This window comes from Dromiciops gliroides, chromosome 3 (genome assembly GCF_019393635.1).
Source record: "Dromiciops gliroides isolate mDroGli1 chromosome 3, mDroGli1.pri, whole genome shotgun sequence".
Taxonomy (NCBI): domain Eukaryota; kingdom Metazoa; phylum Chordata; class Mammalia; order Microbiotheria; family Microbiotheriidae; genus Dromiciops; species Dromiciops gliroides.
In genome coordinates this window covers 488,855,893-488,870,494 of record NC_057863.1, presented here as the reverse complement: position 1 = coordinate 488,870,494, position 14,602 = coordinate 488,855,893, and the positions used below count along the sequence as shown (strand labels likewise).

Here is a 14,602-nt window from a genome sequence, read left to right as displayed (position 1 = left end):
AGAGGTTAAGTACTTGCAGCAGGGTCATGAAGCTAAGTATATGAGGCAGGATCTGAATTCAGGTCTTTCTGAGTTCAAGCCTAGCACTCTATCCACTGTGCCAACTAGTAGTTTGGTAGACAAAGTTACAGTTTTACAAAACAACAATAACAACAACAAAAATAAACAACACATTTCTAGAATGTTTTCTGTGTTCTTGGATATACTGTGGTCTCATCAATGTACAGCTGTACCCCTACGATGGTGCAGACAGCAACTCATCCATGCCTTCTTATCTTGTTAAGCCCTTGTCCAAGACCTCACATCAATCCTTCACAGACGGGTACTAAGGTACTGGCAGCCCTCCTGGCCCTCTTGATATTTGCTCTCACTATGTGACTGAACCCACTTCTATTCTGGTAATCTGTTTTTCAGCTAAGCATACCCTTAACATTGCTTCCCTCACATAGGGATAATTCCTTGTTAATAATACATCGCCATTGGGGGCAGCTAGGTGGTGCAGTGGATAAAGCACCGGCCCTGGATTCAGGAGGTCATGAGTTCAAATCCAGCTTCAGACACTTGACACTTACTAGCTGTGTGACCCTGGGCAAGTCACTTAACCCTCATTGCCCCGCAAAATAATAATTAATAATAATAATAATAATAATAATAATAATAATACATTGCCATCTTCTTATATCCATTCTTCCACTTTCTGTTGCCTGCCTTTTGGGTGATCTGCAACTTTCATTCCTCAGATTGTGATATTCCATCACTAGAATCTATATACTACCACTGGGAGAATATCGATGTTTAAAAATAAAAATAAGCCTTTGTTTCAGGGAGAGGCTTGTGGTTACTAAAAACATGGTACAGTTTCCCAAAAGCAGTCCTCCTGGCTCTCTCTCCTCTGAGCCCATGAAGGTCATTGTCCCTCTGCAGTGTCTGTCCAAAATCCTAATATATTGTTTTCCTCTGTGGATTGGACCCCAGATTCCAACTGTGTATGGAGATCCCAGGGAGGCACTAATCTCTTATGTAGGGTCACGCCTTGTAATTTAGAGTCATAGAGAATTTTCTGGCACAGTAAGAGGTTAAGTGACTGGATTTGAACCTGGGTCTTCCAGTTTATACCAAGCTGCCTCTCTGGAGCTATATTTACTCTGCCCACAACAACAACAAAAAAGGAATAGCCTCTAAACATAAATAAATAAAACAACCAAATGGTTCCATTTTTGGTTTTTAGTTGTTATTCCTAAGCCTTTGGGAGTTGTTACTGGCCCAAGAACTGAATGCCTTCAAGCAAAACAGTTGTCTTAGGGACTTGAGGGTTGTTGTTGTTTATCCTTCATTCCCAAAGAGGAATATGACATGGTCCTGTCATGACTTGAAGGGAATTGGATTTAAGTAAGGGAAGGCTGTGAAGCAAGATGACTGGATATGGTCCCAGAAGTTTGAGGTAATGGGGTTAAAGTGATTTGCCCAGGGTCACACAGCTAGTAAATGTCAAGTGTCTGAGGTTGAATTTGAACTTACATCCTCCTGACTCCAGGGTCACTGGTCACTGGTTTATCCACTGTGCCACCTAGCTGCTCAAGACTTGAGTGGAGCTGGGTAGCAAAGTGGATAAAGCACCAGGCCTAGAGTCAGGAAGATCTGAGTTCAAATCCAACCTCAGACACTTACTAGCTGTGTGACCTTGGGCCTCCTTTGCCTTAAACATCAGGGCCATCTCCAGTCATCCTGATGTATATCTTGCCACTGGACCCAGATGGCTCTGGAGGAGAAAGTGAGGCTGGTGGCTTTGCACAGCTCTCCCTCACTTAAATCCCATTCACAGCATTTGTGACATCACCTCCTGATGTCATGGCCTTCATTGAGAATGAAGGACTAACAACAACAACAACAACAACAATTAGAGCAACTATCATAGATTAAAAGCTAGAAGGGACATTAAAATTCATCTCAGTCTAACCCTCTCATTTTTTTTTTTGTTTTTTGTTTTTTGTTTTTTGGCGGGGCAATGGGGGTTAAGTGACTTGCCCAGGGTCACACAGCTAGTAAGTGTCAAGTGTCTGAGGCCAGATTTGAACTCAGGTACTCCTGAATCCAGGGCCGGTGCTTTATCCACTGCGCCACCTAGCTGCACCTAACCCTCTCATTTTACAGATGAATAAACTGAGGTCCCACAGGTAGTAAGTGGCAGAATCCAGAGTTCTCTCTCCATGTTGCTAAAGTACTTTTCTATATGGCACTATAAATATATAAAAAGTTACTATTTCATTTGAGATTACAGACTGTATTTCCCAGGCCACAGAATAATCAATCAATTACTAAATATTTGTTAAGCACCTGCTATGTGCCAGTCACTATGCCAAGCTGGGGATATAAAAAGAGGCAAAAGACAGTTTCTACCTTCTAGAGTCTTACAATTTAATGAGAACAGTCAGTCAGTAGGTGTTACTTAAGCATTTACTATGTGTCAGTGGTGATACAAGGAAAGGGCATTCAACATTAATCTTAAATTTTGTGATTCAAGATCTCTACTAAAAAGAAATATTTGGAATCACACCCAGAGCATTTCTACAAACATATTAGCAAAAACCAAACATCTGCAGTAGTTGAAAAGAGTGAGGAATTAATTCTATAAAGTTTTATTGGCTAAACCAGATAAGTTATGTATCATCCTTGCTACAATGCTGCTGAATTTTAGACAACCAAGTTACGGTTTCAAAGCACCTCTCTGATTTGCACATGTAGTCCTGTTTTGAGCCTGGGGATGGGGTGGGGTAGGGAAGAGCTCTTTTAAGTTTTAATAAATGTCTTCCAGCTTAAATGCTAAAAAAAAAGACAGCCACAGATAGCAGGAGAAACCTTAACTAAAATCTGGCAGGCAAGAAGCAACAGAAGAACAAAGGGAGAAGCCAAAAATGATGAGAGCAAAAGCACAGAGAAAGGATATGTTAAAGTCCAGAGCAATCTGTTGAGTATTGTAAGAGAGAGGAAGAGACAGAGAAAGACAGAAACAGCAAAACACAGAGAGGTAGAGAGACAGAGACAGTCAATAAACACTTATTAAGTGCCTACTATGTGCTAGGCTATGTGCTAAGCTCTTAGGATACAAAAAGAGGCAAAAGACAGTTCCCACGGTCAAGAAGCCATGTCACAGAAACCCAAAATTTTTAAAAGGCTGGGCCATTTTGCAGGCTCTTTTCCTCAGAATGTACATTCCAATAATCTTTTCAGAATACTTTTAAATGTCAAATATATTTTCTATTTAAATGACACTAAATCTCATCAGATCACAGATTAAGTGTCTGTTAAGTGGGCACTAAGAAAAGAGGCAGCTAGGTGGTGCAGTGGACAGAGTGCCTAGCCTGGAGTCAAGAAGACTCATCTTCCTGAGTTCAAATCTGAACTCAGACACTTACTAGAAGTATGACCCTGGCCAGGCAAGTCCCTTAACCTTGCTTGCCTCAGTTTCCTTATCTGTAAAATGAGCTGGAGAAGGAAATTACAAACCTCTACAGTATTTTTGCCAAGAAAACCACCCCAAAAATAGGGTCACGAAGAGTCAGACACAACTGAATAACAACAGGAAAAGAGTTCTAATGTACATCCTCAAACGCAATGAAAGTAAGGACATCTGGACTTTAAAAATTGCCGGAGCTCTGGGCACGACTCTATGGCTCTTTCTTTTTTCTTTTCTTTTTTTTTTTTGGTTTTTTTAGTGAGGCAATTGGGGTTAAGTGACTTGCCCAGGGTCACACAGCTAGTTAAGTGTCTGAGGCCGGATTTGAACTCAGGTACTCCTGACTCCAGGGCCGGTGCTCTATCCACTGTGCCATCTAGCTGTCTATGGCTCTTTCTTTTGGAAGTTAGATGTGACCACAAATATTGGAGCTTGGGTTAACCCTGGGCAAAATAATAAAGAAAGCCAACTTGGTGTTTCCTGTCCTCCAGGCCTGATTATCCTGCAGTCAGTTCCTCCACCAGCCATCAAGGAATTCCCACAAAGGTGTTAGCTGCTGTTGATTAAAGGTGTTAGACACTGTCTTATTTAGGAGATCTGCCTTTTAATAAAGGGCTTTTATAGATGGAAAGACTTCTGGAAGAAGTGAATCATTCCTTCCAAAGAAACCGGAGATGAGAAGTCAATTTGACTTACAAACATATCAAAGAAACAAAGGAAAGGTAAATAAATATAGTTAGCAAGATAAGATTAAGCAATGAAGTCAAGGCGCTAGAGATTCTAGGGGGGAGACAAAATTAGTTGTCTCCCTCCACCCCACCAAAACAAAACCAAAACCAAAGCCAAAACCCTTTTCCCTAGGTTGAGATCCTGAGACCAGATGAGAGAACAAAGAGCAAACTATGGGAAAAATAATATAAGGGACAAAAGATTAAAAGGGGTTAAAAAGATCTGGAGGAGAGATAATTCAGTTACTTACATTCTCACATTCTCTCATGAATAAATCCATAGCTGAGAGGTTTGGAGAAATATAGAGGAATGTAAGGAGTCAAATATACAACCCACCCCGCACACCTACCCTGACTTGGGCTCAAAATAACTGGAGGCTTAGTGTTTTGTTTGGTTCTTCCTCAGCCACACATACATTTAGAAAGCACTGCGAAAGGTGGGGAAATGAGAGAAGGAAAGGAGGGATGTGAAGAATATGAATACAGTGGTTTCCCCTCAGCCCTAAGGGTAAAATGACTTGTGGCCTATGAATTGGGCTCCATTTGGGGGCTGGAGGCCCAGTAGGCTTCTCGGCCCATGAGTGCTGCTGCTTCTTAGTTCTACCTCATGAAGGTATCTTGGGTACACAGAGAAAGTAGTCAAGGATATAGGGCAAATGGTAGGATGAACTTTCTGACCGGTTGTCCAGTTTTCTCTGGCAGGAGTCCTGCTCCAGAGAGATTTAAAAACTGCTGCTGTAGGAGAAACCCAGACCCTGCCAGCTTCTATCTCTTGATAGCTGCCTGTCTTCCCCAGCTAGGAAGAAATACAATTCCCTAAGTAGTTAGTGACTTAGTCCCCCTAAAAAAGCAGCCAGTCCAAATCTTTCTAGGATTACTGTTGATCATTCTTGCTTCCTGGATTTCTTCTCTTCTGGTTCTCTTCCTACCTGTCTGATTACTCCTCCATTTCCTGTGTTGACACATCATCCTTATCCAACCTATGACTTTGGGTGTTCACCTCTTTTCCTCTTCTATACTTTCTCCTGAGCATGACTTCATGAGCTCCAAACAGCTTATCATACAGATGACTCATACATGTACATACACATATGTGTGTATATATACATACACATTTATGTATATATTCACAACACATATATGCACACATGTCTATATATGTGCATCTGTGTGTGTAGAGACATAGATATAGATATATCTATACAGACAAACATATACACACAGAGCCTCAGTCTCTCCCTTGAGCTTCAGTTCTGTATTTCCAATAGCCTTTTGGACAATTCCAAAAAGATGTTCCAGAAACATATCAAAGTCAACATGTCCAAAACAGAATTCATGGTCTTTCCCCCAAACCTTCCCCTTTTCTACACTTTCCTATTTCTATCAAGGATGCCATCTCTTCCTTCTAGTCTCCTATGTTCACAACCTTGACATTGTCTTCAAATCCTAGCTCTCCCCTACCTCATATATCAAATTAGTATTCACATATTACCATTTAAATAACCATAACATCTTCCATATTTCCCCCTTCTCTTTATTCACATAGCCATCTCATTTCAGGCCTTCATTACCTCTCACTTGGAATATTGGTATTGGTCTTAATTGGTTTGCCTGCCTCTAGTCTCTCCCTGCTCTAATCTATCTTCCCTATAGCTGCCCAAGTAATTGTCCTTCAGTGCTGATCTTATCATGTCACTCCCTTACTTATTAAATTCCAGTGGCTCCCTATTGCTCTTTAGATAAAATATAAAAGTATTTGTTTTACTTAAAGCCCTTTGCTACATGACTGGTCTACCTTTCAAACTTTCTAATGCATAACTCCTCTCCTTGCTTTCTGTGGTTCAGTCAGAATATCCTCCCTGCTGTTCCTCACACAAGCCACTCATCTCCTGTCTAATTGCCTTTGTACTTACTATCTGTTTCCTCATGCCTGGCATGCATTCTTTCCTCACCTCCACCCAGAGTTGTGCTGGTAAATGTTTAATAACTAGCTTTCAAAAAAAAGTGATTAACATTTTCTCCATCACTTTCTTAAGTCTAGACAATCAACAAAACAATAAATCAAGCTCTGCTTTGTGGCACTGGCTCTCAGGAGCCAGCACAACCTAGCTCCAGCCCACGGGTCACCATCTCATGGAATCCCTTACTTCCTTCAAGATTCAGTTCAAGTACCTCTTTCTACACAAAATCTTTCTCCTTAATTACTAGTGCCCTCCCTCCTCAATTACTGCCTTTATCTTGTATTCTGTATATATTTATATAGACACATGTTATCTTCCCTGATAGTATGCAAGCTCCTTGAGAGTAGAGACTGTTTTCATTTTTGTTTTTGTATATACAGTGCCCAGCACATACTGGGAATTTAATAAATTCTTTATGATTGAGAATGCCTTGAATAATAAGTGAGATGAAGAGTAAATTATAGGAATAATATACAGTATCAAAGAGGATGATAATAAGACAACATACCTAAATATATGGGATGCAACTAAAGCAGTCCTCAGTATATCAATGAAGTATATAGATGAAAGCATACATGAACAGAATAGAGATAGTATTAATGAGCTGAGCTTATAATTTAAAAAATTAGAAACCAACAAGTTTGCAACTCCAAAACAAATACAAAAGAAAAAAATTTCAGAAATTAGAAAAATAGATATAATGAAAATGAAAACACAATAGAACTTGTAAACTTAAAAAAAACACTTTTGGGGAGGGGAAGACTAACAAGAAAAAGTCTGAGAGCTCTTCTAGATAATCCTCTTCTCCATTGTGTTCTTGATCTTTTTTTTTAAAGAGAAAAGTAAAAAACAAACAAGGTAATTTACAACAAATTGATGAAATGAAGACAATCATCTGTAGTGACAATACACAATTATTGACTGGCAAAACTGATGATTTAAAGGAAATGGATGATTACCAACAAAAGCATAAAACATGCAAATTAACAAATCAAGAAATAGATATCTTAAGTGATCCAGTTTCAGAAAGAGGATGCAAGCAAGCAGCATGCATGCTGTATGGTGTGATGAAGAAGGGTCAAACACGTGGCTCCTGGTTGTAGTTCAAACTAGATGAAAATGTAGTTGGGATATACTAATAAAACAAATAAAAATGCAATAAGACATACATAATATCACATTTATAAACTAATATGTACCTGCATGGGATCCCGAGGTACACATTAGAGGCTCCTATTTCTCTTTGAATTTAACACAACTAGGGAAGCATATGGAGCACTAAACTTGTAGTCAAGAAGACCTTGGTTACATTCCTACTTCAAACACTCACTGGCTACATAATTCAGGGCAAGTCACTTAACTTTTTAAAGTTTCAGCTTTCTCACCTGTAAATCATGATAATAACAACAGCTTACTTCATAGGATTGTTGCAAGGATCAAGTGAGATAAAGTGTGTAAAGTGCTTTGCAAATCCTAAAGCATTGTACAAATATCAATCATTATATTAAGCAAATTGTAAATGATTTATCAAAGAAAAACATATTTTTAGACTGATTTGAAGGTTAATTATCTCAATAATACCTCTGCCATGAAACTTATTGATAATAGATAGCTATTTGTAGTTCAATCATTTTTCAGTCGTGTCCAACTCTTTGTGACTCCATTCTGGGATTTACTCTGCAAAGATTCTGGCGTAGTTTACCATTTCCTTCTCCAGCTCATTTTACAGGTAAGAAAACTGAGGCAAACAGGGTTAAGGGTGTAACGATTGGAATGACGCCACCTGCTGGAGACTTACTGTAGAAGAGTTCCACCCATGAAGCAAAGGTCTTTGAGGGCAAGACCAGGAGTCTTTTCTTTGGCGTCAGGAAGTGATGCGGGATAGTGGGAGGAGGAAGGAAGAGACTGGCGCTCAGTCTGGCTCTCTTTCCTTGGGACTCTGGTGGAGAGCGGAGCTAGAAATGTGCTCTCCCTTTAACAGATAGGAATCTAGGCCTTTCTCTCTCTTTACCAAATTCTTATTCTCCTTAATAAATGCTTAAAAGTCTAACTCTTGCTAAAGCTTATAATTTATTGGCGACCACTCATTAGATATTTTAGACAGACTAGCTAGAATTTTAGTCCTTAACAAGGGACTTGTCTTGGTTCACACAGCCAGTAAGTGTCTGAGGCCAGATTTTAATTGAGAAAGATGAGTCTTCCTAAATCTAGGTCCTGCACTATATCCACCGTACCACCTAGCACCCTAACAAACAACCATAAAAAAGGATTCGTATATTGTACTTTAAGATGTGCAAAGCACTTTATATATGTTATCTTATTTGATCCTCACAGTAATCCTTTGAAGTAGAAACCATAATTATCCCATTTTAGATTAGGAAACAGGCTGAGAGAGGTTAAGCCCCTCGCCCAGACAGGCAGCTAATTCAGTCTAAGGCAGGATTTGACCTGAGATCTTCCAGCTCTAAGTCTAGCACTTTATCTACTACACCACCTAGCTGGCTAAAAGCACACAAGAAGAAAGAAGATGCACTCTACAAACTCCTCCGTAATACAAATACAGTCTTGATATACAAACCATGGAGGGATAAAGCAGAGAATCAGAACTATAAACTGTAACGATTGGAATAACGCCACCTGCTGGATACTTACTGTAGAAGAGTTCTGCCCATGAAGCGAAGGTCTTTGAGGGCAAGACCAGGCATCAGGAAGTGACGCGGACGACTGGGAGGAGGAAGGAAGAGACTGGCGCTCGGTCTCAGGCTCTTTTCCTCTGGACTCTGGTGGAGAAGGGAGCTAGAAATGTGCTCTCCCTTTAATAGATAGAAATCTAGGCCTTTTTCTCTCTCTTTACCAAATTCTTATTCTCCTTAATAAATGTTTAAAAGTCTAACTCTTGCTAAAGCTTATAATTTATTGGCGACCACTCATTAGATATTTTAGACAGTTTAGCTAGAATTTTAGCCCTTAACAGATGGCTGACCACGAAGAGGAAAGCTAAACCTCAGTCTTCTGATCTTCTGGTTGGGTAAGAAATTTCCCCTACCCTTTAAATTGCTAAGTACAGGCACACTGGCTGTGTTTTCCTTTAAATTTTTTCAAATGGACCTTTTAAACTCCCTAATTACCCTATTTTTGATTTTAGTCTGTTTAACCAGACAAATGGGAGATAAGATCATGTTAATGCTTTGTTTTTGTGGATTTTCTATTTTTCTTTTTATTTTTGTTAAAAGAGCCAGTAACTTACTCACAGGAGGAAATATCTCTCCCTCTCCCAACCATGCTTTTTCAGAGAAACCTGAAGAGATTCCTGCTGCTTTTCCCAGTTCCAACACTAATTGTTGCTCTAATTTTGCATGCCTGGAGGCAATGACCCACCCTCTAGAAGCTTTTAATCCCCTAGCACCTGGAGGCAAAGTGGGGGAAGAGGAATCCAGGCCTGAGTTCAAAATCAAGTCGGATTCAAATTGCGCTGGTCCCTCCCCTCCTCCCCAGACCCCACCCTCTACTCCTCCTATGGCCAAGCCCATAGCTTCCCCTGCCTGGGAAGTCCAGAGATCTGATGCGCATGCTCAACTTTTTCTACCTGCATTTGCAGCTTCAGGCTCAGCCCTTCCCAGGCCTGGCTGTGCTTTTGAGACAATCTTAGAAAACTCTTTAAATTCCAGATATGCTTGTTTTGTTCATAATTTTGCTAACCTGCTTTTGTCTTTAATTAGTAATCTTATAAAGCATTTGTATGGTGAAAAGACTGACAGACAATATAAAGGGGTTAAAGAAGAAAAACTTAAGCTGAATAAGAATGACAACCATCAACATAGTTCAAGACTCTGCTTCTTTTGCCATGGAAGGGTATATATTTTAGAGAAATGTAGAAGTAAGCAGCAAGGTATTGATATGAGTGTTGGGGATTTTAGATATCGGAATCAAAAGTGTTCTGAATTCACTCAGAGTATTAATGTCAGTTCAGAGGTTACATAGGATTTCTATGCTATTATATATACATTTTGAAATTAATGGTATGGGTTTATTTTCATAGAGATTTTCATGCTTTTGAGATTGTGTCTTATACTTAGTTTTTAAAACAAGGAGAATATTTGTAAAAGCTTTTTATAGTCATGTGATCAAGTTTATATTTTATAGTACTCTTATTAATATTAAATTCATATTCATTTAGATTTCCCTAGTTTGAATTTCATTGTCTTTTATTATTCCACGTGTATTTTCTTCTATTCATTTGTCTATCTAATTTTGAAACATTGCAAGATGGTTTTGATTTTATTATACAATGTTAATTCTAGGAGTATTGTGCTCCCATATTCTGAGTTGTTTGTTTTTGTTATTTTTTCTCAACTGATTATTTGATCAAACTCTTTAAAGCGTTTCCCTGGCAAATTGTTTGCCATGGCAAGTGTAAATTGATTCTAGAAGTATTATTTTTGATAAGCATATTCCAAAAAAAAAAAAAAAGAGGGGAACATTTGTAAAAGTTTTCTTTTTAAAAAAAAAGTTTTCTTTGAGATTCTGTTGTGCTTTAACTTGTATTTAAGTATGTTCTGATTTTTCACAAAAGTAATTGTATACTAAGTAAAAAAAAGGGTATTATTTGAAATTGTTGCATAATTATATATTATATTTTGAGTCAAGATGTATTCACATTTTTTGCAATCATTTATTATCCTCAATTTTAAATCCATATGAGACTTGGATTATGGGAACTTATCATTTAAGACATTAATTGCCTTTATTCTGAGTTATCAGATGCCAGTTGGCCAAGATGCCATCTAATCACAAGAGGAATACATGCAAGAGCAGACACTGAACTGTCACATGAGGGGAGACATGCATGAAGTCAAGGTATGGCCGAGGGAACGGCTTTTGACAAATGTTGAGGTTGGATTCTCTTGGTTTAATATTTTATTCTCTTTTTCCCCACAATATTGTACAGATGGCTGGAAGTATTCATCCCACCCATCTCACTTCTACACCTGGCTTCTATGCTCCCTCCTATATGCCTGATGCCATGGACATCTCAATCCCATGTATCTGATTAAGTCTGACTCAGTTTCCTCCAATATGTTCGGTGGCATGGACATATATTCCATCCACCTATTTTAGACCTGGCATACTGCATGGGCAGTATATATTGCTCATATCCCATCATTTCTCTGTTCTTTTATGGTAACCCCCATAATTATCTCAGGTGTCATGATAAATAACAGTGTTGAATTTGGCCTTGACATCTGTTACCAATTATATTAGATTTTCTAATTTCTCATAATGGGATGAGGATAATTAGGCAGATGGTGCAAAAAGTGATGAAACAAAGATAAAAATTATTTTTAAAAAATTAATATCACAGCAATTGTCTTCTCAATTACCCTCCATAAGGGGGGACTATAGTAATATTATAATTTTAAAGAATGTTTCAATTTTGTTTTATTATATGTTTCATGTGTAACAACTAAGATTATGAATTCCCTTAGAAATGTTTTTGAGAACTTTCATTGTTTGATTTGATTATTGACAAAGCTATTTTAAAGTTGTGTTAAGCTCAATTTTGTAGGAAATTTCCTGGCTGATTACCAGTATCCACACATCAACACCTGAAAAGACTTCCATTCCACGACTACACCTAGAGGACATCTGAGAAAAGACTTTCAGAGACTTTAAATGAACAGTTTTGATTTGTTGTTTTTGTTGTTTTTTTTCTCTTTCTGTTATAATATACATCATCTGTAACATGTATTCTCTGCAGAGGCCCTCCCTTTGCAAGACTAATGTCAAAGCGTCGGTTCATGAGGACAAAAAAAAAAATCGCTCCTCTGGACAAAACTTTCCTCTCTTCCTTTTCTATATTGTTGTTCACATATTATTAGTTAGCAATAGTTATCATATTGTTTTTACTGTTCCGTCAAGGAAACATTTTGTTTCTTGAGGAACAACAGGGGGGACTGTAACGATTGGAATAACGCCACCTGCTGGATACTTACTGTAGAAGAGTTCTGCCCATGAAGCGAAGGTCTTTGAGGGCAAGACCAGGCATCAGGAAGTGACGCGGACGAGTGGGAGGAGGAAGGAAGAGACTGGCGCTTGGTCTCAGGCTCTTTTCCTCTGGACTCTGGTGGAGAAGGGAGCTAGAAATGTGCTCTCCCTTTAATAGATAGAAATCTAGGCCTTTTTCTCTCTCTTTACCAAATTCTTATTCTCCTTAATAAATGCTTAAAAGTCTAACTCTTGCTAAAGCTTATAATTTATTGGCGACCACTCATTAGATATTTTAGACAGTTTAGCTAGAATTTTAGCCCTTAACAAAACCAATTTCACTGCTTAAGGATGCACAAATTTCAAACAACATTTTAGCAAAGAGACTACGACAATATAGCCCAAAACTATCCATTATGACAATGCTGGACTTATATAGTATGGTTGCAAAGATGGTTCATCATTAGGAAAACAATGAGCATAGTCAAATAATAATTACATGATTCTATCAATAGACAAAGAAAAAACCTTTGACAAAATGTATTTCTGAAATATGTTAAAAACCCCTAAAGATGGGCATGGATTGTCCCTTTTTTAATATGATTAAAATTATATAATTTACCTGCCAAGACATACCCAGGAACTGTATGAACATGATTATAAAACACTTTTTAACACAAATAAAGAAGGATCAGGGGCAGCTGGGTGGCACAGTGGATAAAGCACTGGCCCTGGATTCAGGAGGACCTGAGTTCAAATCTAGCCTCAGACACTTGACACTTACTAGCTGTGTGACCCTGGGCAAGTTACTTAACCCTCATTGCCCTGCAAAAAACCAAAAACAAATAAAGACGAATTTAAACAACTGGAAAATATTAATTGATCATAGGCAGGTCAAGGCAATATAATAAAAATGATAATTCTACTAAATTAATTTATCTATCCAGTATCATCCAAATCAAACCACCAAAGAACTATTTTATAGAGCTAGACAAAAAGTAACACAACTCATCTGTAAGAATAAAAGGTCAGGGGCAGCTGGGTGGTGCAGTGGATACAGCACTGGCCCTGGAGTCAGGAGTACCTGAATTCAAATCTGGCCTGCGACACTTGACACTTACTAGCTGTGTGACCCTGGGCAAGTCACTTAACCCCAATTGCCTCACCAAAAAAAAAAGAATAAAAGGTCAAGGAAACGGTGGCTGGAAAGTCACCTAAGGGGAAGAGCAGGTCTGGCAAAGAAGGGAAAGGGGCAGCAGCTTCTGGAAGTGATGGTGCAGATAAGAAGACTCAGGGTCCTAAAGGTGGTAGAAATGCAGTAAAGGTCCGACATATTCTGTGTGAAAAGCATGGTAGAATCATGGAGGCCATGGAAAAACTCAAGTCTGGAGTGAGATTCAATGTAGTTACCTCTCAGTACAGTGAAGTTAAAGCCCAGCAGGTGGGAGATTTGGGCTGGATGACAAGAATCTCCATGGTGGTCCCAGTCCAAGAAGGAGCATTTGCCTTGCCCATTAACGGCCTGGACAAGCCTGTGTACACAGATCCTCCAGTGAAAACCAAATTTGGCTACCATATTATCATGGTTGAAGGGAGAAAATAAACTGATAAATGAAAAAAAAAGAATAAAAGTCAAGAATATCAATGGAAACAATGAAAAAATGTGAAGGAAGGTAGCTTAGCATTACCAGATTTCAAGCCATATTACAAAATGGTAATCATGAAAACAATCTGGTACTGGCTATGAAATAGAGTGGTGCACTAATGGAATAGATAGGTATGTAAAACAAAGTAGTAAATTAGCACAGTAATCTAGTGTTTGTTATATCCAAAGATCCAAGTTTTGGGGGCAAGAACCTGCTATTTGACAAAAACTAATGGGAAAACTGCATAGAACAAAATCTCACACTGTATACAAGGATAATCTAAAAATGGGTCCATGATTTAGACATAATTGGTGATATGATAAGCAAATAAAGGGAGCATGGAAAAAATTACCTGTTAGGTCTATGGATAAGGGAAGAGTTTATGACCAAACAAGAGATACAGAGGATCATGGAAGATAAAATAGATAGTTTTGATTACATGAAACTAAAAGGTTTTTGAACAAAATACCAATGCTGCCAAAGTTAGAAGGAAAGCAGAAAACTAAGGGGAAATTTTTACAGCAAGTTCCTCTGACAAAGGCCTCATTTCTTAAATGTATAAGGAACTGAGCCATATGTATAAAAATAAGAGCCATTTTCCAATTGATAAGTGGTCAAATCATAAGAACAGGAGTTTTCAGAAGAAATCAAAGCTATCATTAGTCACATAAAAATGCTCTAAATTACTGTTGATTAGAAAAATGCAAATTAAAACAACTCTGAGGTACCACCTCATATCTATCAGATTGGCCAACATAATAGAAAAGGAAAATGACAGATGCTGGAGGGGTTGTAGAAAAATAGAGAACACTAATGTAGCCAGGTTGG

General features: G+C 38.4%; 1 protein-coding gene across 1 annotated transcript; it reads left to right on the top strand.

The window, feature by feature from the left end:
- The first annotated feature begins 240 nt into the window (after positions 1-240).
- LOC122747814 (peptidyl-prolyl cis-trans isomerase NIMA-interacting 4-like) lies at positions 241-13,731 on the top strand. Its single transcript, XM_043993637.1, has 2 exons — positions 241-330; positions 13,339-13,731. The coding sequence occupies exons 1-2, from the start codon at positions 241-243 to the stop codon at positions 13,729-13,731; spliced, it is 483 nt and encodes a 160-aa protein (XP_043849572.1).
- Positions 13,732-14,602: the final 871 nt, after the last annotated feature.